Below are 24,281 nucleotides of genomic sequence, written 5' to 3'. Positions count from 1 at the left end.
TAATAACAAATAATTAAAAACACGAATAAAAAAATAACAAATAGTTTATGATTTATTTTTCATGCGAAAACTTCATTATACCTTTATTCAAATTCGATTAGTTCGGTTAAGAAACTTTCTAATCAAAATTGAATCAAATTAATACTAATAACTGAATTACCCCAATCGAACTACTCAAAGAATCAAACTAATCAAATGAAAACAAAACCAAACTCACTTCAGTTCATTTTGGTTTACATTTATACACCCCTAGTGATAAATGTGGGGAAGCACAAAAAATGTCTTGAAAGAAGAATTAATTATTGCTATATCATGTTTGTGGGCAAAGATATTGTCCTTTTCTTTATATATAACACTAGAGTGGTGTTGGGTTACATTTCCTTTTAGAAATATTCATTAAAATTTAACATAAAAAATTTGTAAATAATGATAATAATAATAGGAAAAAATAATTTTAAATTAAAAAAATTATAAATAATAATAGTAATAATAAATCAAAGATAATTAGTTTAAAGCATTGATAATTTATTTTTTAAAAAAAATTGGTGTTTTAATTTTATTAACAAATTTCATATTATATTTAAATTTTTATTTTTTTTGTTTTTATTTTTTATTATTTTTGGATGATTATAATGTTTATGTTATGAATATTTTGTGAATATTCATTTATACCATGTATATTTAGATTTGGATGTAAATTAGATTAGATGAATTTTAGAATTTAATCCATCTAATCCTTTAGTATTATCTTCATCTTGTAAATTCAATCTAGATAAGGAGTTATTAGCCTATAAATATGTCCCTTCACTTCATTTATAAATACATACTTGAATAAAATCTTCATACCCCCTCTACGTACATTCTTTCCTCTAAATACTTTCTTTTATTTGTTTTTTTAAGATTTATTTCATATTCTCTCATCTCTCAAGTATTAGAATTACTATATTTTCATCATCTTCAAGCTTCAAAAGCATTTCAATAATTTGGTTTTGATTTCTGAATTTAGATAATCAAGTAAGTAACTTGATATCTCTTTAGTATTTTCATTTTTTAAAATCATTCTTAATATGAATTTATTATTATATTATATATATTATTTTTTGTCTCTTAATTGGAAAGTAAATTGCTATTATATAGCTATTAATAAAACATTATGGATATTCTTTCCCTGAAGTGAATGTGACAAATGAACTACTAATAAAAAATTATAAATTCGTCTATTCTTGAAGCAAATGTGACATTATTTAATAATTATAATCATAATCATGAATCCATCTATTCGTTAAAATAAATGCAACATTATTTAATAATTATGATGGTCATAATAATTTACACTATCACTATTTTAATTTTATCACCAAAAGTAGATGGATAATTTTATCATCAAAATCTAAGAATAATTTTACCATTAAAAGTGGATAGATGCTTTAATCCACTGAAAAGTGGATAATCCACCAAAAGTGGATAAGCCATCATATGTGGATCACCTACTAAAAATGGATATATACTTGTTACCTACCTCAAGTAAATAAATACTTTTGACGTACCAAAAGTGGATGAATAATAAAAAGATAAAAAAATAAAAAGAACGTAGAAAACATATTATCATTGATGTGGCATGAAAGATTATTGATCTCGTACTTGTTGTATGTCTTAAATTTTATCAAGCATTACTGAAAACTGCATCTTATGATGATTTTAATCATGACCAAGTTAATATAGCACATCAAAATATTTTTTTCACCTTAAAAGAGGAATTGATTATATGATTGGTAATAAAAATATCCATTATTGATTTTCTTGTCCTAAAAAAAGAATTGATCATTTGATTGGTAATAGAAATATCCAAGAATAAACTTAATAGCAATTGGTATATTTTCGTATAATTATATTATGAAGATGTTTTAATATGTTTTCATTATATTTAAATGATATGTTCTTATTATTTGTTTTAATTCTATATTTAATATTCTTTTATATTAACTTGTAAGTTTCTTTTATATATATCTTATTTTATTGAAGAAAAAATATGGATATTCATATTGTTGGATTCTAAATCTATGATGTAAATATATGTCTAGTATACATTGCTATAACACACACTATATTTAAAGACAATAAATATTTTTTCTACTTGACAATGGAAAAAAACTAATATTAATTCAATATCTGGTAGTACAAGATTAATTGAAAGATCTATAAGAGTTAATATTTTATTGGCTTGAGGAATAAAGTAATAGAGGATGTATCATTTTCTATTAAGTCTCGAAGAAATTTATTAAGTTTTAAAGATATTCGCCTAATAGATATCCTATTAAGATAACGAATGAAAGAGACACTTAATACCTCTATATTACATCTATTATCTCATGTAGAAAATATGTGTTGAAAAAAAAAATTACTCGTTTTATTCTTTGAATTAAACTACACAAATATTAGAATAATTGAAACCCATAGTAAATCAGAAGTTTACTCATAATTTTAATGTTTGGTATGACCAGTTAGATCATCTTGGATCAATAATAATGTAAAAAAATGATTGAAAATTTATATGATCATTTATTAAAAAACTAGAAGATTTTTCAAACTAATTAATTTTTATGTGTTGCTTACTCTGAAGGCAAATGAATTATAAGGCTACACCAGCTAAAGTTGGGACTGAATTTCTTATGTTTTTGAATAATATTTAGGATTATATATAGATTCATACATCCACCATGTGAACCATTTAGATATTTTATTATTTTAATCGATACATCAATTGGATAGTCACATGTGTGCTTATTATCAACTTACAATTTGACATTTACAACCATTCATTTGCAAGCACATTTTTCTAGTTATGTACTCAAGATTATTTGTCTTGACAATACTGGTGAATTTACATCTTAAACTTTTAATATTGTATATTAGTTGGAATAACTATTAAACAACCTGTTGCTTATGTTCACACACAAAATAGTTTAACAGAATCGTTTATTAAACACTTTCAACTAATTGCAAGGTCATTACTTATGAAATTCAAACCTCCAATGTTTGTTTGAGGGCATATCATTTTGGATGTAGTAGCACTTGTATGTATCAGGCTAAATAAGTTATTATAAATTTTCTCTACACAATTAGTTTATAGTCAAGAACCAAATATTTTTCATCTAAGAATTTTTAGATTTATGATATATGTTTCAATTGCTCCATCATAATGCACAACGATGGGTCCTCAAAGGATGTTAAAAATATATGTTAGATACGAATCTCCATTTGTAATTAAATATTTAAAATTATCAATAGGAAATTTATTCATAACAAAGTTTATCAATTATTATATGGATTAAACAATTTTTTCAACATTAGGGGGAGAAAAATAAGCAGCTGCAAAAGAAAATTTATTAGAATAAATTATCATTATCTAGTTTTGATCCTCGCATAAATCAATATGAACTTGAAGTTCAAAAAATAATTCTTTTGCAAAATATAGTAAATCATTGTCAAACATATTTACAACTTAAAGGGAATAACTAAATCTTATATATTAGTTGCAAATGTTTCTATTAACATTAATGTCCCTATAAGACAAGGCACGCTAAAAGTGTGGAGACTAATCAATTCTAAAGATAAAATCTTTAAAAAAGAAAAGATTTAAATATTCAAGATGATCAAAAATAGGACGTAGAAACTCTAGAAAAGACCCCTGATATAATTGATAAAATTTCAAAAGAAATTTATATATCTAAAATCAATGAAAATAAAAAGATCTCAATAAATTATGTCATTATAGAAAAAGATGAAACCGGTAAATAAATGTCGATAATATTTTATATATAATATAAAGCTTAATATTGTGAAAGAAAAACGAGGATCTTGAACTTATATTTATTGAAGAATGTGAATATAGAAATAATTGGCTAATGTGAAAAGATGCAATTAAGAAGGAATTGAATTTATTTGCTATATATGAAGTCTTTGGACCTGTAGTCCGTACACTGAATAGTGTTAAACTAATGGAATATAAATAGGTATTTGTGCGAATATGAAATATGAAACTTGAGATTATGAGATATAAAGCACGGCTTATTGCACAAGATTTTATCTAAAAATCTAGTATTAAATATGAAATGATATATTCTCTATGGTAGATGTAATTACAATTCTATATTAACTAGTCTAGTGATATATGAGAAGATTGAAATGCGTCTAATAAATGTAGTTACAGTCTATTTATATAGCTCACTTGATAACGATATCTATATGAAACATCCCTAAAGGATTTAAGTTGCTTAAAGCACAAAATTTGAATTCTCGAGAAATTTTTTTGATCAAATTAATTAAATCTTTATATGGATTAAAGCAATTCAGACACATGTGGTATAATCACTTTAGTAAATATTTGTAGAAAAAAGGCTATAGAAATAATTCCATATGCCCATGTATTTTATAAACAGATTTAGATATGAATTTGTTATAATTACTATTTATGTTAATTATTTGAACATTAGTGAAACTCTTGAAGAGTTATCAAAAACCGTGGATTACTTAAAGAAAGAATTTGAGATTAAAGATTTTGAAAAAACAAAGTTTTGTTTAGATCTTTAGATTGAATATTTGACAAATAAAATTTTTGTCCATCAATCTAATTATATAGCAATAGTGCTAAAACGATTTTATATAGATAAAGCATATCCATTGAGTTCACTAAAGGTTGTAAGGTCATTAGATGTAATAAAAGACATTTTCCAACCTTATGAAGATAATAAAGAACTTCTTGGTCCTGAAGTATCATATCTTATTACAATTGGAGTATTAATATATCTTGTTAGTAATACATGACTTGATATATCATTTTTTGTGAATTTATTAGCAAGATATAATTCTTCACTAACTCGAAGACATTGGAATAGAATTAAACATGTACTTCATTAACTCTAAGGAGCAATGGATATAGGCTTATATAATTCAAATGCATCAAAATAAAATTTAATTGATTATACAGATGTAAGATATTTATCTGATCCATATAAAGCCGATCCCAGATATGTTACTTGTTCACATATAGAGGTACGACTATTTCATAATGTTCTATAAAACAAACTATAGTTGCTACTTCTTCTAATCATGTAGAAATTTTAGCAACTCGTTAGGCAAGTCATGAATGTGTTTGATTAATATCTGTAACTTAACATATTTGAGAAATGTTTGGCTTGTATAGCACAGTTAAAGGAAAGAGACATTAAAAGTAATAAAATAAAATATATTTCACCAAAATTTATCAAAATTCTTTTTCACTCTTGATCTCCAAGAAAATGATGAAATTAGTATTCAACAAATTCAATCAAGTGGCAATCTAGCAAGTTTGTTTACCAAAGCCCTTCTTACTTCAACATTTCGAAAAATTGGTATAAAAGATTATAATGCATCATTTTAAATATCCTTATAATGCAGTCATTAGGAGGGGTAAAATACACATTGTACTTTTTTCCTTCACTAAGGTTTTTCCCACTGGTTTTTTCTTGATAAGGTTTTTAATGAGACAGTATTTCAAAAGCATATTCTTGAAAAGATCATGTACTCTTTTTCCTTCATTTGAAATTTTTTCCCATAAGGTTTTTTCCTAGTAAGATTTTAACAAGACATATTCTTAATACAATGGATATTCAAAGTTGCGTGTTATAAATATTTTTGTGAATATCCATTTATACCATATATATCTAGATTTTGATGTAAATTAGATTAGATGAATATTAAGATTTAATCCATCTAATTCCTTAGTATTATCTTCATCTTGTAAATTCAATCTAGATAAGAGGTTATTAGCTTATAAATATAATAATTCACTTTATTTGTAAATACACACTTTGAATAAAATCTTCTTACTCCCTCTACATACTTTCTTTCCTCTAAATACTTTCTTTGATTTGTCTTTTAAGATTTATTTTATAATAGTTTATTATTATTTTGTTTTATTTTTTAATTGTCTTTTTATTTTTTTGATTTTAGGCTGAAACCAATTGGGTTAAGAGAGAAAACACATCTGAATCGAATTTAATGGGTTTGAAGCTTCAATAACCCATTTCTTCTTCTTCTTCTTCTTCTTGTTTTTTACCCAAAACACACCATTTTAACTAAATATAAAAACCTAAACTTTGCATTTTCTTTTTCCTTTCTCATTCTATCAAACACCTCTTCCTTTTTTCTCACTTTTCTCTTAGACTAACCTTTCCCACTTTGATCGCCCCTTCCTTTTCCTCTCTTCCTTTCATTCATTTTCACTAGTTTTTCTTTTCTTTCCCTTTCATTTGGTAGCCATTTCTCTCTTCGTTTTAACCCTTGTCTTTTTTTCCCTAAAATCCATAAAGTCTTTCAAAATTAGCAAATCCTCATTCTCTTCAATTTCGAGTTTTTACATTTTTGCTCTTTTTAAAATTACTTTTGTGTTTGAATTTTTTTGGTTTTTCCTAGTTGATTTTTGTTATTGTTGATTTGTAATTTCTATTTGGATAATGTGTTTGTGGCTTGATAATGTTGGCTGATTTTTGTGTTGATGGCGATTCTCTATGAGGGAGAAAGGTTTCCTTTTACACTTTAGAACCTACAAGTTTTTCTCTTCAATATAGTATGTAATAATTATTTTTTTTAATATAGTATGTAATAATTATATTTTCAATATGACATGTAATATTTATTTCTAACATGTCTTGTAACAACTAAATTTTAAATAACACTATATTTTTCAAAATTACAATATCATCAGCTCACGTAATTTTTTATCGTGTGTGATACACACTTCATCTACCTGTCAACTCAACTCTTAATTGTAAGGAGTAGAAAACATTTGATTATTGATTGTTACAATTAAAACATTTGACCTTTAATTAAAAAAATATCTAAACATTTAGCTATGATTTAAATATTTAATCTTATTTATTTGACTTTGTTAACTACCATTTAGAGGCGAGACGCTACAAATTTCATATGTACTTTTCGTCATCTAGTAAAACTAAATTTATAGAGACTAATTTTATGGGATGGTATGGGAATGGATACCGTTTTGGTCTCATTATGTATGCTTTTTATTGATTTTTTGTTAAATAAATTTAAATTTGATTATTATTTTAATAAAATTATAAATTTTTAAAAATTTAACATTAGAATTACAAAATTTACAAAATTTAATTTTATGTAATATTCAGAATGATCAAAATTAAATAAGACATAATAGTAATAAAGGTATTGACATTTTCTTTTTTCTTTATAGGTAAGCTATTGTGTCACGGACCGCAGTTTAACACATTGGAGGTAGCTCGAGGAAAATTGACTATAAATAAGTTCTTGTAGATTGTATAAATCATTCATTTAATACATTTTTAGCTTTTTTTTTTCACTCTCAAAAATTCTGCAGCACTCTACTCTCTTCTCTCGCCTTTCCTTTTCTGTAAGTGTGCTTGTTAACTTGAGGTTTATTATGTGCGTGTGTGTGCGCGCGTGTGTGCGCGTGTGTGTGCTAGTTGATCAAAAAGTAGTGTGTTGCGTGTAGGTATACTGAGTGCTTATTGAACGGGTGCTGAGCACCTAGATTAACTTAGCTTTTGATATCGAAATAAAGATTGAATTTAAAGTCACATGCTAAGTGGTCTAAAAAATCATCCCGTGGCAATTTACTTTTCCGCTAGTATACGAGGAAGGCAAGTGTGAATCCAGCCGTCTGAATCTTATCTTGACTGTTGGGATTTTCTTACATGTTTTCCGGTGGTGGAACGTAGTACCTAGTTTTGCACTGTCGTCTTGCGTTGTCATCTTCAACCAAAGCCCTCCATATTGGCTTACCTAGTCAATTTGACTCCGCCCAAGCTTTCCTTTGTACTTTTATCATTATCTCAAAGAAGCACCAGAAAGAAGAGAAGAAGATTTTCTGATGGAGAAATCTGGGTATGGAAGAGATGGGATTTTCAGGTCTTTAAGGCCACCTCTAGTTCTTCCCAAGGATCCAAATCTTTCTATGGTTTCATTTCTCTTCAGAAACGTTTCTTCTTACCCTGACAAACCAGCACTCATCGATGCTGACACCGATGAAACTCTCTCTTTCTCTGAGTTTAAATCCGCTGTCATCAAGCTCTCTCATGCTTTCCTCAATCTGGGTATCAACAAAAACGACCGAGTCATGATCTTTGCACCCAATTCAATTCAATACCCTCTTTGTTTCTTTGCTGTAACTGCTATTGGCGCTATTGCTACAACTGCCAACCCCATTTACACTGTCAATGAACTCTCGAAACAAATCAAAGATTCCATTCCGAAGCTTGTTGTAACTGTTCCTGAATTGTTTGAGAAAGTTAAAGATTTCAATCTCCCTGTAATCTTCCTTGGTTCTGAACGGAACCAACAGCCATATGATCCAAAAGATATCCCAAAAATCCTCTCTTTTCATGATCTTCTCGGTTTAGCGGGAAATGTAACGGAGTTTCCCGCGGTTTCTGTTAAGCAGACTGATACAGCATCGCTTTTGTACTCCTCAGGCACGACAGGGGTCAGTAAGGGTGTTGTTTTGACGCATAGGAACTTCATTGCAGCGTCTTTGATGGTGACCATGGATCAAGAACTTGCTGGGGATATGCACCGGGTTTTCTTGTGTGTTTTGCCTATGTTTCATGTGTTTGGATTGGCGGTTATCACGTACGGGCAGCTGCAGAAGGGAAATGCTTTGGTGTCAATGGCAAAGTTTGATTTTGGTATGTTTTTGAGGAATGTGGAGAAGTACAGAGCAACACATTTGTGGGTTGTGCCTCCAATTGTGCTAGCCATGGCGAAGCAGAGTGTGGTTAAGAACTTTGACCTTTCCTCATTGAGGCAGATTGGTTCTGGTGCTGCGCCTCTGGGGAAGGAGTTGATGGAGGAGTGCGCAAGGAATTTTCCTCAGGCTGTGGTGCTTCAGGTACTTTAGTAGGCAATTATTGATTCAAAGGGAGAAAGAATTTAGACTTGTTCACAAATACAGAAAAGTATAATTTTGATGAAGGGGGAAGAAAGAAAAGGAAGCTAAATTCCCTGCTGTTATGGTCCTTTGTAAGCTTAAAAAATTGAAGTAAACGTCCAAATTGTGTTACAATTCATGCTTTGCGAATTTTCAGAGAAGTTGCCTTCTCATTATTAAGCTTTCTGTGGTTTCAGGGCTATGGAATGACTGAAACTTGTGGCATTGTCTCAGTGGAGAATCCTAATGTTGGTGCCCGGCATACTGCTTCAACTGGAATGCTTGCTTCAAGCATTGAAGCCCAAATAGTCAGTACAGAGACTCTAAAGCCTCTTCCTCCTAATCAGTTAGGAGAAATATGGGTTCGAGGGCCTAATATGATGCAAGGTAATATTGTTTGCTTCTTTCTTCCCAAGGAATTGAAAGAAGATTGATTCTTTGGTATGAACAATAGTCCAAATAGCTATTCAAACTGTCAATTCTTGTTCTGACTTCTAAATTACTCTTAGATTAGTAATTTAATTTCAGCAGATACTATGTTTGATTCTTTGTGAAATCCGATCCCCATGGTCCCCCTTATGCTTCTCTGCTTAAAGTGATGGGCAGAGCAAGAGGTGAGCATAATTTTCTCCTCGTACTTTATGCTTCTCCCCCTCTCCCCTCAAATGGTGATAGGCAGGGTCTCTGAAAAGAGCACTTTCTGCAGAGCTGCTGATCTATAACAACCTCTTGCCAAACTACTACCTGCCATTTAAACTATCATGTTACTGATGTTCTGCTTTGGTCTCTATGAGACATTGAATGACTTCCTTTCTTCAATTTGATTAGTATGACTTCAGGGAAATGTTAGCAGGTTTTCTATCCTGGTTGTTAACTAGTTATCTGATACATTTGAATTTGATCATATGCACAACAATTGCACACTGTAAATGCTAATTCTTTTGCCTCTTTATTATAACTTCAAGCTATGAATCTCATATATAGATCAGTAAAATTCTTAATGATGATCCTCATTTATTGTGGTTGTGGTTGATTTTATGTAGTCAAATTATATACTATGTGAACAATTAATTAGTTGGGCATTAGTATTAAATAATATTTGGTCAATTATCTCCAGATTGTTAGTTTTACAAACAGTAAGCTCTGGCATCTTCTGCTGTTTTTATATGACACATCATTTTCAATAACCATTTTCAGGTTACTTCAACAATCCACAGGCAACAAAACTTACAATAGATGGAAAGGGTTGGGTGCATACAGGAGATCTTGGATACTTTGATGAGGATGGGAATCTTTACGTTGTTGACAGAATTAAGGAGTTGATCAAGTACAAAGGTTTCCAGGTGACTTAATTTTATCCCATTTGTTGTAAATAATTTATCTGGTTACTTTTCTTTTTCTATCAAATAAAAGTTTGGCGAAAAGAATGAATAACAATAAACGTCAACAAGGATACAAATATGATGGTTTGTACATGCAAGATTTGGTTAAATCATCCTCTATTCCTTTGGGAACAATATTAATAAAATATATTGTAGAAAAATAACTGATGAGTTTCTTGTTTATGGTTTTTCCTAGTTAATGTTTCTTCCTCAGCAGTATTTCCTAGAATACGGTTGATTCACATAATTGTTTCTTCCTCAGCTGTTGTTGTGCGATGTCCTGTCTGTTGATTTTTCATCTATGCTTTTGTACCACTCATCTGGGAGAATCTCTTAATTTTGTTGATCATATCTTACTCTATGGGTAATGTTGTTGGTGTACAGAGATGGAATCTCCTCTCTGGTATTTGTAAATCATGGATTAATGTTATCATTCATTCAATATACTTAACTTTCGAAACTTGCTTGAGAATTTTATGACTAATGTCCCCGGGGTTGCAATCTCTATGCAAGTGTTAGATTGACTTTTGGGTAGCAAAGATGGTTTCTATGCTGTAATATTCTGGTTTTAATTATTTATATTTCTGGTGGTCCAAAAGGTAATGTGCATCGTTTAATGACTTTGCTTTTAAACTAAAACATTTTCATTTGCTTCATAAATACTCACCAGATTGCACCAGCAGAACTTGAAGGGCTCCTTGTATCTCACCCTGAAATATTGGACGCTGTTGTCATCCCGTAAGTTATGCCTGAAAATTTATAACTGTTTGCATCATTTAAATCTGGGAAATATCTATGTGAACTTCTACCTTGTAAAGTCACCGTTGAGAGTTAAAGACATTTGGACACTACAGATATCCTGATGCTGAAGCTGGCGAGGTCCCAGTTGCATACATTGTTCGCTCCCCCAACAGTTCACTGACTGAAGTAGATGTCCAAAATTTTATTGCTAAACAGGTAAGTTAGCCATATAAATCAATAGCTTAGGTCTCTCCTCTTGAAGCAAGTGACCTTTATCTTCGTTTTTGTGATTGTTAATAGGTGATTTGTCTTGAACTAGTAATCCTTTTGCCATTATTTTTTTACCTTGCTTATAAAATTGAATATGTTTATCTTCACAGGTGGCGCCTTTCAAAAGATTACGGAGGGTGACATTTATAAGCAATGTCCCAAAGTCAGCTTCAGGAAAAATCCTGAGGAGAGAACTTGTAGAGAAAGTACGATCCAAGATATGAAAATTTTATGATTCTGTTTTCCACATAATATAAACACAAACTAGTGATTAAGTTAGTGCAACAAGCCTATTACAATGAAGAACAGGTTGTTGCTAAAAATTATCATAATGGTTGGGACAATAAACGTTTCCATGCCCCCAAAGCATCCTTGTATTCAATAACCATTAATCCATTATCCTTTGAGCATTAAGTCATGATCTGTAATACCAATTAGAATTGCTATTTCTCTTGGTTTGATACGTAAATGTGGAAGATGGGGATTCTAGACCCTACACTTTCTTGCAGGGAAGATGTAGCTGCTTGGTACTGGTTACTCTGAAGTACCAAGCAAACAAAAACCATGACTTTCTTAGCATGTGCACGAAGTATCTTCTCCCAATCCAGCATCAAGCTCCTTCAATGCACAGATTAGCATGTACATGAGGTGGCAAAACACAGCCATAATCGCCCCGGTGGAAGGGTAAAAAAATCCCCATAGCTAGATCATGGCTCCTGGGTACCTGCTCTACTCATTTCTAGTCCTTTGGTTTTTCCGCTGTAGGACAGATTTGCGCTTGCTTTACTCGTACCTATAATCAGAAAGAAAATTAATGGCAGTCATAGATTACTACTTAGTTGTTTCGAACTCCATATTCTCCAAGCAACTATAAATTATTACATAGAAACGGTAATCAGGTAGCTAATTGCTACTGGGCGTTGGCACGAGCCTGATCCAAGCTTTCTCAGATAGGATTGGACGTTGGGACCGTATTATAATGTGGCCAGCTAGGTAATAAATGAAATAGCTGGTATATTTTTAATGAAAATGATAATATAAGTAAAATGTATTGGTGATATGGTATTTGTGTTTATCTTTTGAAGAAAAAAATAATATTTTTATAAATTTTAAGAACACTCATTTTAATTTTTTTTATTGATTGATTTGATTGTTCGAGTATGACAGAAACGATAAAAAAAATTAGACTATGGATAGCTTCTACATCAAATAGGGCCGGCATTTATTGAATTTGATATTTTTTTTCAAACTTGTATTATCTGCTATTTGCGTGTTTGCTTGGAATGAGACTCTAATTAATGCTTCACGCTATTGGCCAATTGCGGTATATAATCCAAGTTCCGACATCTAAACTTGACCACATCCACAAACATGTTTTTTTGCAGATCATAGGCAACATCTGAGCCTCAGTTATTTATGAATTATGATAAGAACAAGCAGCACTGGCAACCGACAGATTACAACAATATGGTTTCGTCTTCTCTGAGTCAAACATCAATGGAGAAATTATTCTCCCATCTTTTCACCTGAACAAAAAATTAGACTTGAGCTAATCAACCCGATGCAGCATGGACAAGCAAGAGTTTAGATTACATAGCTCCAAACCTTAAATTTTCATTCCAACAACTTGAAAAGATTTGCAGATAGGGAATTTAGAATACACTCAGAGCAGCATCCTGGATGCACGGTGCAGATTTGAGTGATTAAAACAGGTTGTACGTGGACATTCCTTTTCCTTCCAATCATCCTGGAAAGAATTCATTTCTCTCATATTCTTGGGAAAGTTTCAGGCAGAAAACTGTTTTCTACTTAATATTAATGTCATGGAAGTACATGATCATTAACAAGGGGACGGATAAATATAACATTTGAGCATATCACTTCACCCATCATTAAAGGTTATTTCAAATGTCAAGAGTTGGGTTTTGTTTACAAGGGGCAAAGGTAGCTTCCATTGTTTCTTGCAGATCAAATTACTTCAGAAAGCAAGCTGCCTAATTGAGCATGTTGTATACAGAAAAGTGATTCTTCTAGCCACCAAGTGCTCATACTGTTGTATGCTAAGGATTCAGGTTCTGGGAGTCGAAGGTTTTGAGTCACAATCCACGGAAAAAGTTCCCCAAAAATCTACAATAAGTGAAAAGGATTTCCTCAAACAGCTCCTTTCGAGTAATTTTCAATCAATGATGATAATTCTGAGAGACCCCAAAAATAACAGAAAGAAGCCAACATAATTGTGTCTCACCAGTGTTCTTGTTTCAGAGCTTTTAACATGATAGATTGTCTTACTGCTTTGCTTTTTTGAGTGGAGAATATTTTTTCGAAAGACATTGATATTTAGTTCTTTACATCAGGTAGAAGCGTGGACGGTTAAACAATGGAAGGACATTTCATCGGCAGACATTACAACATAACGTGACGTAAAACTCCTCAGTACAAAATTTTCTTATTTTTTGAATAGATTTCAATCTATTTTTAAATTAATAATATCAATTTTCTTTTCAACACCTTAAATTATACATGATAATTTTCCATAAGCATATTGCTTTACGAATAGGATCTCCACTATCATTATATGAACATCAAGAAGGCGATGGATTTTGCTATGTAAGTGCCATATATATATTCAAGACACGAATGCACAATAACAACATGAAAGGGTTGCCAAATGCATAGGTTTATGGCCTTACATGATGAATGATTAAAAGGTCTACATGGTGAAAATGAAAAATTCAGAAATCATTTGAGGACAAAACTGGTTTCTGCCTGTTTTCTTATTATCTTTCTTTCTTTTTTCAATTCAATCATTACCTTGCTTGATTGAATCTCAATATTCGTATAAATTAAGGGTTTTTTTATTGATTTAAAATATATTTTAATCATGAAAAAATTCGGTTTTAATTTTCATAATTTTTATTCACTTTGATCAACAAGTGGTCTCTGACATTTATCAATATCAAGCTGTAATTTTCAAATATGTTTTTACTATGTGTTTCACCCTCGATTATTTTATTATCCAAAGAGCTGTAACTCGCAGAGTTTTATTACTATCATATGACTGCTAATTAAAACAATAAAACAAAATATCATAATCTTAAACAGGATACAACCGACCAAATAAACACGAACAATCGATTCATACTACCACCAATTCAAAGTAATCCTTCCTTGATGGGAAAATTGTAACTATTAAGCTTGATTAAGTAGAATCAAACCAGAATTTGTCAATTCAGTCACAAGAAATTAACTAGGGTTCGCGTGTATTCACCTCTTTAATGTGAGTCCATTTCTAATTAATAGGAGAGTATGCTAATATGAATAAAATGTGATAAATGAAATAAGTTCATCCCAATTTTTTGTTTTGCTACCCAAACGTTTTTTTTTTTGTTTCATACAAATTAAGCTCAATTTAAGTCTCATATACCTGCTTGAAATGATCTACAGATTTGCTCAAAATGTTCATAAGAAGAAAGAACTGGGAAGCCTGCCAAGTGACACATTCTCATAACTGAGAATTTTGAGAGTTGATCAGACAGTGAATCTCATTAAAGGAGTTGGTATTTCCAAAGCAAAAGACTGTCAGAAACCTGATCATGTGCATTTTCCAAATCAGATGGGATTGTAGCAATCCTTCTTGTTTGCAGACATCATTTAAAATCAGATGGAATTGTAGCTGCTCATCTTTTCATGGTCCTATCCTCCACTGTCACATATCCCTATTAATCACCACTCATAGTTCTTACTTTCGAAAACTAAGCTTGAAAACACAACTAGTTTAGCAAGCTCATCTGGAAAAAGCATTCTGCAGCACAGATTGCTAGCCACATCTCTCCAGTAGAAGTCATTAGCTGTTCTCTGAAAAGTGGCAACTTCCACCAAATGCAGTAAAGTGAGAGAGAAACTGCTGAAAGTTTGGGTGAAGAAGCTTACCAGGAAAGAAGTGGAGCACTTTTGCAGAAATGGGTACTACCAGGCTTCCTACATACAGCTTTTCAATTGACCCTGCAGACAATTTAATACTTCTCAAGACATGTTTACTCAGCATACATAACTAATTAGGTGATGAAATTTTGAGTAGAGTATAATTTCAAAGTTATGTTGATTGAATCTGATTCATCTTGAAAATTTTAGTTATCCTGATCAAGGACTTATCTAGGGTTCTACTTGATGACTTGCACTACAGGTAGATCCACAGCTTTCCACTCTCCAACAAAGAAGAAACAAGATCATCTCCACGAAGAGAAGATGGTATTTTTCCTTAAGGAGTAATACTAAGTATTACTACTATCCAAAACCTATCAATGTTTCTGTTTTCAGAAGTTCGTGGGGGCCTATAGAGAAAGACTGATCAGATAATTCTGAACTCATATATGATATTTATAAGAAGATGGGACCTTGTTCGAGAAGCCAAGACTTAGGAAAAAGAGAGAGAGAGAGGGAAATACCCATTAAAAAACTTAGGAAAATCAGTTTAAGTTATATGACATTAAGGTTAAATTTTGATCCTAAACTTTGGTCACCCAGCCATTATCTGGAAATCAACTTTTCTTCCTTACCTTAGTTTATTCTCCAATAAAATCAAAGCAAATGGTATGGTGTCCTAGGAAGGAAAGAGACAGATATGGAGAGAGAGAAAGAGGGAATATTCTTGTTACCTTGAGAAGCCCTAAAGACGTCTACGGGGAACATCTTCAAGCTTCATTAGCAGCTAGCTGGGATTCTAACCTAGTAGTATATCGATGGCTGCTGGGATCTGTATCCAAAGAAGACCTGAAACTGAAAGACCCTGTTGGCCCTTTTAAAATCACACAATGATAAACCAAGGAGTTGTGAAAGATTTTGGCAAGTGAAAAACAGATATAGAGATTACAGCAACTGTGAATCAGACAAAAAAGTAAAACAAGAAAACTATATTTGAAACCTGACATATCAGAAGCTGAAGCTAGATAGCAAGTTACAAGTCAGGAGGGGAGCAGGGATACATGTCTGAAAACAGACGCCAAAATGGCATTCACCTGCAGCTGCCCCTGCACCTCTTTGCTTGGCCCTTATCTTCCTCCACCACAAACACATCTGCCAAAGCTTTGGTTTCTAAAGCAGAAGGGTGCTGAATTGAACCAAATAAAAACAAGAAGGTGCAGGTGCAAATGCAGATAAAGGCTACATCTTAGCATGGCTTGGCTGCCGCGGAAATACTGACACCACCCACACAAAGTTAAGCATCTATCACCTATCTGACAAAAATTCTCTCAAGTATTTGCAGAGATGTTGGAGGCTTCAAAGTTCAAACTCCTGCTTAAGAGTGAGGGATTGAGAGAGCAGAAAAAGAAGCACGGAAAGAGCCAATGACCCAAAGGGCCAAAGGCCAATTTGATTGTTTAAACCAAAAAGAGAACTATTAAGGGGGAAATAATTACAAATGGATAAAGATTTGACAAGCCAAGCCTCCATTATTTGTTGTCTTTGTGCGATAAAAAGAGGGCAGCAAACTATATTTATGTCTGTCCTATGAACCAGCTGGGGGTTGTTCCTCCAAGCCCACGTGATGAAAGCCATGCAAGCACGTGGGCTTTGGGGTCCCTCCCTATCATGAGGTGCCACGTGTATGACACGTCTTGCAGTTCACTTGAATGGGAACAGGTGCCTCGTGGGCTTGAGCTTTGGACAAGGGATACCAAAAAAAAAAAAGGAAAAGGCCTTTGGGAGAGAGTCGAGATCTTCCACAAATATTCTCTCCTTCACTTGCAAAGACATCACCAATGGCAATGGAAACTACGACTAGGAAGCCAGCTAGCCTGTCAGTAGGACCTTCTCTCTCTTTCTTTGTCTGACAGAGACAAACCCCCACCCCCCCCCCCCCCCCCCCCCGCCCTCCTTCTCTCCCCTGAATTTGTGGGAAGCCAAGCCAAGGTGGAGGTGGTGGCATGTGTAGCTATCATTTTCTTATTCAAGTTACAATTTTCTATCTTCTTTCCTATTGGTGTTTGATCCCCTTTCCTCTCTGTTTTTTATTGTTTCCAATCATTTTCTTACTAATTTTCTGTGTTCTCTTTTTGTATGGCAGCTTTCACTACCTCTTCTTTCTTGTTCTTTTTCTTCCCCGATGGGCATTTGCCCATAGGCATATTTTAACGGAGGAAATGCTTTGAAGGATGAAAAGCCAACATTCAATTTTGGCTGACTCTAGTTTGACAACATGTTTTTCCAAAAACGTGCTGAGATACACTATGGATGCAGCACATGATACCAAATTTCTAAGTTGTGGTTCCAAATTCAATTTAAGCTTCAAATATAATGTTTGGTGGAATGAATTGAATGGATGTTATAAAATACAAAAAAAAAATTAAGTAGTAGTTTGCAATGTAATTTATGCTGGAATACAATTAAAACAATTAGTTAGAAAACTATTTTTTCAATCTTGACTTGGGATTTACTTCATATTTATATTTAAATTCACTATAACAAATTTCGAGTTTTAATTACATTTCTTTGGATAACATATCCTTATAATAATGAAAATCTTTGTAAAACAATAGTAATTTAACCTATTAGTTACACTATTTTTATATTTAATAACAACATCAAAAATATAATCTTTATTAGTATATGTAATTTCTAGAATTACACTTTATTTATATCACTGTTAAAAATTATATAATACAGTTAAGTTTACAAAAGTGTTATAAAGCATATGTAGAAAGTGTTATTAAACATATTTTTAATAACACGTTTTAAAAAATACATATTTTTAGGTTAAATTTCTTGTAGTGCTTGTCTCTCATACTTTTCAATTAAAATATATATATTATATTCGTTGTATAAAAATATCTCTAAGGGCAAAACATAATTTTCATTTGCAGGCTATATGTCAAGTTAAATCCCAATTTTTGGCATTGTTTTTTAAGCATAAGTAGGAGGCAAAAGTGGAAATTTCCATCTAAAATATCTGCATAATCTTTGACTCTTCCCCTTATAATAACATAACCACTAAAAGTTAATATAGGATTGTGTATACGGTTAGATTTATACAATATTTAACATCTCTAATTAGTAACTATTTTTCATTCTTTTTGGGATCCTTCTCTGTCCCTTCATTGGACCCCTTCGAATCTTCACTACAGAAATTTTACTATGGTGTAGCCGACATCTTGCCACTACTTTCAATGTGAATTGTGAGGTCTTTCCTTGAGTTGAGATTTAGAAGAAAACAAAAAATGTCTTGTCTTTCTTTAGGTTGGACATTTAGTAAAATTCCAAATACCTACTAATGAAGATGCATTTTCCAATTTTCCCTACAATGTACTGAATTCTAGTAAAACAAATGAACCCTTAGGTTAAACGTGTTAATACATGAGAATTACAAGTTGTTTCATATTTAATTTACAATTACAACGAATACAAGATTCGATGTTATTTGATAGAACAAGTTGTTTTGAATTGATTGGTTCCTTTAAGGTAAAGACTTAATCATGCTTTCAGATCAACTAATACAAATTACAGGTTGGTTTTGGATTGAATTTGGTAGCACTTCACTACAAAAAGCATTGTTTCATGTATAGTACAACTTGTTTTGGACAGAATCATGCAATAAACCACAGACCACCTAACTAATCAGGTCGGCAGGGATATGATGTTCCTTAATCCTAGATGAATGTAGATGTAAATAATGTTTCTTTGGTCCGTAAAGTATCGGATGTTTATATTACAATTTTTTTTAAATTTCAATATAAAATAATACTAAAATCAAAATTTTTATTATAATCTCTGCAAAACTTAAAAGACATATAGAAAAAGTGATTGAAGAGAGAATAAGAAATTGCTAACTTTAAATATTCGGCGTGGAGTTTTGAATTATTCATTTCTATCATTGTGCAACAAAATTAAACAGAAAAGTTCCAAACTCTCCACCCTAAATGAATGAAAATAAAGTACTGTAACTAAACTATTACGTGCAAAGGATTTTGGGATTGTTTGTTGAGATGAAATAAGGAGAAAAGAAGCACTGCTAGCTATGCTTGTCCTTATTTGATATTCTGTCCTGACCCTATAATTCAAAGTGTTCATGGTGCCCCAGGGTCCAATTAGGCTTTCCAGGGCCCCCCGCCCTGGAAGTGTGAACCAAGCAGGTAGAGAAAAACTGATGATAATGGAGAAAAAAGGGTTGAATCAAGCCGATATTTGCCATAATAGATCTCCCACATATGGGCCCTGGAACCCTCCAACAAATTCCAGCTAGCCCCACTTCCCCCCTCCACCCTCCTGGAATTTTCCAATCCCTGCACGTGCAACCACTCACCACTCAACATTAAAACAGTGGTTTAAATCCTGGAAACTAACAACATTGACAGGTTTCGGATGCCACCAGGGCCTCACGTACGCTCCGCAGGAAATTTTTTTTTTCCATGGATGATAAATTTCCATGGGCCTCGGATGAATCCTGGAAACCAACCAGGTTTCAGATATTCGGGAGATCAGACACGGAAAGATATGTTTAAAAAACAAAAAATCCAAGTCATGTAGCAGCGTTCAAGGGCAAAGCCAATTAGCTTAGCTAGAGCTAGTAGCCATATGTTTCTGGTCCACAAAAAAGCACAGTCCTGAGCTTCAATTTTCCTAATTGATTGCTGGGATTCTGATATTTAGTTTACATCAGCTTTGAAAACGTATTCCTTTGAAAATGATATAACCCTAGGCTTCTTTTTTGTTCTATGTTCAACTTTGCAGCCGCCCATTGACAACAACCTTTCTTGTTTATCTCTTTATCCAAAGATCTTCGGATCAATCTGTTAACCCTTTGATATTTTTCGTCTGTTGTCGTTGAAAAATTGTGAATTAGATGCCATAACGCATGATTTCCAGGTGTGTGTGTTGGCCTAATCATCTTTAGCCATTGATGCAAGAAAACAAATTTGATAAAGTATATGGTAGCTAGATATAAAGCATTCTAGGAGACCACAGTTTCTTTCTCGTATTGATTGGAGAGTTCAATATATCTTTATCACAACATCCAAAAGTTGTACTATTATGATGGAAAGGAACATAAACTATCAGCAATTTTTGTCCAAATTTTAGGAATCAATTTCAAAAAGATTGATTAAACCTTTTGATTTTTAAATTAAATTCATAAAATTTTACTTTAAACCCAGATTGAAAATCCTGAAACCTATTAAAACTTGAATGTTAAATTTTGATTAAGTACTAGAATTAAAAACTGTTTTGATTTTAATTTATTTAATTTTTTGTAAAAATTTATATTTATAATTTTAAAATAATTAAAATTCTTAAAAAATGAAAGTTATACTCACCACTTCACCCCCTGCCTTTGACAATGAGGAGACCCAATAACTGCCCAACCTGACAAGCTCAAGCCCAGTGTTTTACTGAAATAATTTTTTCAGGCATCTGGCCTTGGGTTAGGTTTCCTGTTGGGCCAATGCTAATGTCAGAGATGTTACTGCTTGCAATAATTGTTTGGGTCCGGATTGCACTCATAGTTGGGAGTTGGTTGGGTTCTTCTTAAAAATTAAGGAAGCTGCTTTTAGTGTAACATTCAACGCTCATGGGTCATGAACTTTAAGACAGTCCATTAAAATGCTTATGATAGTTTTTGAGTATTTTATTTAACTAGAAATATATATATATATATATTTTTTATTTATAAAATAAATTTAAATTTTCTAATAAAAAAATTCACTACAAACTTTACTAGTGACCGATCTTCAAATCATAATCTTACATAGATAGTTCTTCTTCATCAAACATTTTTAGAATCGAGACCACGTTTGCAGTCTATTCGTAAAATTTAACGAGTTAGGTTTAAATATTTTTTTTTCAACTCAAAGAAAAAAAATTACTTCAAAATTTACCAGTGACCCAATCTTTAAGTAACGAATCTTACATCACTAAGGTTTAGAAGTGATTTAATTCTTTGAATCATGAATCTTATAGCATCGAAGTTAATCACTTAAAGATTTTTCTCCTTTATTAAAAGATTTTTAGAATCGGGATCACAATAATAGCATATTAATAAAGTTTGGCAAAATTAGGTTTAAATATCTTTTATCAAAACTTGAAAAACAAAAAAAAAAATCCAAATAATCACAATAACCCAATCTTCAAATCATGAATCTTACACTGTTGAAATTTACAATTGACTCAACCTTAAAATCTTTAATCTTCCACCGATAATGTTTACAAATGACCAAATCTTCGAATCATGAATCTTGCAGCATGGAAGTTAATCACTTAGAGATTATTCTCCTTTTGGTATTAGCATATTCATAAAGTTTGGCCAAATTAAGGTTAAAATTATTGATCCTATGCAAGATTTACACATCCCTCTTAGACCACTTGTCTTAGCTACAAAGTTATAATGACTTTGTGTGCCCAAAAAATTTCACCCTGAAGATGGCAAAAGGGGTTTTAAATTAAATTGTGAAGAAAGAGGGTACATTGTCCTAGAGAGCCCAGTACTTTCGAGGCAGGTTGGTAGTGGGGTAATAACTCCTTCAAAGGGAAGAACCCAACCGATGCATAATGGACAGGAAGAAAGAAACAGCCAAGAACCTCCAATGCCCTTTTACTCAAAACCGTACCCTGTTTCAACCCCACCACTCCTGCCTTCCCCCTCATTTCACGCGTTGAAATCCATACCATGCATCCCATACATCATCATCATCATCATCATCCATCATCCACCATCTATCATCATCGTAAGCATCAGCATTCAAACTGTACCATGCTAGCTTCTCCCCCCTCTATAAATACTCCACTCTTTCTGCCCCTTTATTTCGTCCTATTTCTTCTCATCAACAAAAGCAGAAACCATAACGGAAATTGACTCACAATCTCGCAATGGGAGAGGTCGGTTAGCAAAATCTTCCTCATTTTTGTTTCTCTTTCTGCCCATTTAGTTTCTTTTTTGGTTGATAGTACTGTATCTTATATGGGTTGTTCTTTGTCCATGTTACAGAAGAAGAATGGAAACAAGAAAGGAGGAGATGGAGAGAAGAAGGAAAAGGGTTCGGTTGTTCTGAAAGTGGATTGTCTTTGTGACGGTTGTGCCGACAAATATGACAAATACATTCGTGGATTTGAAGGTGTAATCAAGTTCTTACGTTTAAGTTTTTCTTGATTTCCCTTTTTTTTCCAGCTCAGATTTTTGAAACCTGTTCAGCATTTGTTGTTTACTCTGTTTTGCTCTGTTTTTTTATCTTTTGCAGGGGTGGAGACAGTGAGAGCAGATAGCAGCTCAAACAAAGTGACAGTGGTTGGAGCTGTGGATCCGGCGGCCATTAAAGAGAAACTCGAGAAGAAAACCAAGAAGAAAGTTGACCTCATTTCTCCTCAGCCGAAGAAAGATGATAACAAAGAAGAGAAGAAAGAGAAAAAAGCTGACAAAGAGAAAAACCCAGATTCCAATAATAAACAAGAGAAGAAACCCAAGGAGGTAATGTTTCCATTTCCCATTCTCAAATTTAAATTTCCATTCCAACTGTCAAATAACTGTGTTTGCATGTTGGTTTTGATGTGCTTTCAAATCAACTCCTCTGTCAAGAATTTATTGTCAACTTTCTTGTTGTTTAAGTTAAAAAAAATTAAGTATTTCAAAAAAATTTAAATTCTTAAGTTGGTTATTTATTATCTCTGTTCAGGCGCCTGTAACGACGGCGGATTTGAAGGTGCAAATGAAATGCCAGTGCCAGGGATGCATTGATAAGGTTAACAAGATTGTCTCTGAAACCAAAGGTGAGGACGTTGTCATCTGCCTTTACTACTAGCACATATTTTTTGCCGTTCCGTTCCCATTACGGCGTTGAAATCCCTGCTTTAGTTTGTAACTTTTTTCCATTTTCGACGGCGTTGCAGGGGTGCAAGACTCGAAGATAGACAAGCAGAAGGAGCTGTTGACAGTAAAGGGGACTATGGATGTTAAGGCCCTGGCTGAGGCTTTGAAGGGCAAACTCAAGAAGAATGTTGAGATTGTGCCGCCTAAGAAAGAGAAAGATGGCAACAAGGAGGGTGGCGAGAAGGGTGATGGCGGCGGGAAGAACAAAACCAACAACAACAAAGGTGGCAATGGTGGTGGAGATGGTGGTGGTGGTCCCTAGAGATAGAAGGGAGCAGAATGGAGTTTATTGTTCAACCCGAATCGGGTACATGCCTGGTTACCCTGGATACATGGCTGGTTATCCTGGATACGGGCATCCGGGTTACGGGTATGGATACGGGCACCTGCACCCTCAACCCCACCGCATGGGCATGGTTATCCCGGGTACGTGCCGGGCTACCCGGTCTCTGTTCATCACCACACCAGATGTTTAATGATGAGAATCCTAATGCTTGTACCATTTTGTGAGGAGGAATGGGGGGTTCATGGTATACTAGGGTCTTTAGTTTATGGTAAATGGAAAAGTGTAAATAAGAAACAGAGAAGAAGAGAGGGGGAAAAAAATTTTGGGTTTAAACTTGGAGCTCCCACCAAAGTCTGTTTGGGGTTTTTACTTATATTTGGATTCTAGTGTTTTGATCTTTTGTTTTCTTGTTAAAAAGAAGTTTGAATGTTTGGCATTTTTAATGTGATTAGTGGTATTTTGCTATGTGGTATTTATCTTTGTTCTTTTCAACCGTTTCTTATTACCATTTTAAGTGTGGGGTTTGTGGGATTTGTCATGTTTTAATTTGCAGCTGGGAATTCTACTTTTCAGTGAGACACTAAAGGCTGGTGCCACTGAATAAATGTGAAAGAAAGATGACCCAAGGTTGGAGGGGGGTGGGGTTTAGTTTTTGTGTGATGTATAACCACTAGGATGGGGACATTGGCACACAAGTCATATTCACTGTTTTATTTCCAATCTAACCCCAAAGGAAAAGGAAGGAGGCGAGGAAAATCTTTTTAAATGATTATATATATATATATATATATT

The 24,281-nt window shown here is 32.8% G+C and overlaps 2 protein-coding genes across 2 annotated transcripts; both read left to right on the top strand.

Annotated features, from left to right (window-relative positions):
• Window positions 1–7,588: 7,588 nt before the first annotated feature.
• LOC110412851 (AMP-dependent synthetase and ligase family protein) lies at window positions 7,589–11,769 on the top strand. Its single transcript, XM_021423492.2, has 6 exons — window positions 7,589–8,923; window positions 9,160–9,349; window positions 10,160–10,305; window positions 11,015–11,082; window positions 11,199–11,301; window positions 11,466–11,769. Exons 1-6 carry the CDS (start codon window positions 7,907–7,909, stop codon window positions 11,577–11,579), a joined length of 1,638 nt encoding a protein of 545 aa, XP_021279167.1. The 5' UTR covers window positions 7,589–7,906; the 3' UTR covers window positions 11,580–11,769.
• A 10,531-nt stretch (window positions 11,770–22,300) lies between these two features.
• LOC110412196 (heavy metal-associated isoprenylated plant protein 3-like) lies at window positions 22,301–23,954 on the top strand. The gene is given in 8 exon segments (XM_021422703.2): window positions 22,301–22,454; window positions 22,578–22,804; window positions 23,010–23,103; window positions 23,224–23,460; window positions 23,463–23,504; window positions 23,507–23,604; window positions 23,607–23,658; window positions 23,661–23,954. Coding segments are annotated over 8 exon segments (957 nt in total). The 3' UTR covers window positions 23,714–23,954.
• The last annotated feature ends 327 nt before the right edge of the window (window positions 23,955–24,281 follow it).

Source organism: Theobroma umbraticum, unplaced genomic scaffold (assembly GCF_002168275.2).
Source record: "Theobroma umbraticum cultivar Fairchild unplaced genomic scaffold, ASM216827v3 scaffold_95.0, whole genome shotgun sequence".
NCBI classification, from domain to species: domain Eukaryota; kingdom Viridiplantae; phylum Streptophyta; class Magnoliopsida; order Malvales; family Malvaceae; genus Theobroma; species Theobroma umbraticum.
This window is presented reverse-complemented; position numbering and strand designations above follow the sequence as displayed.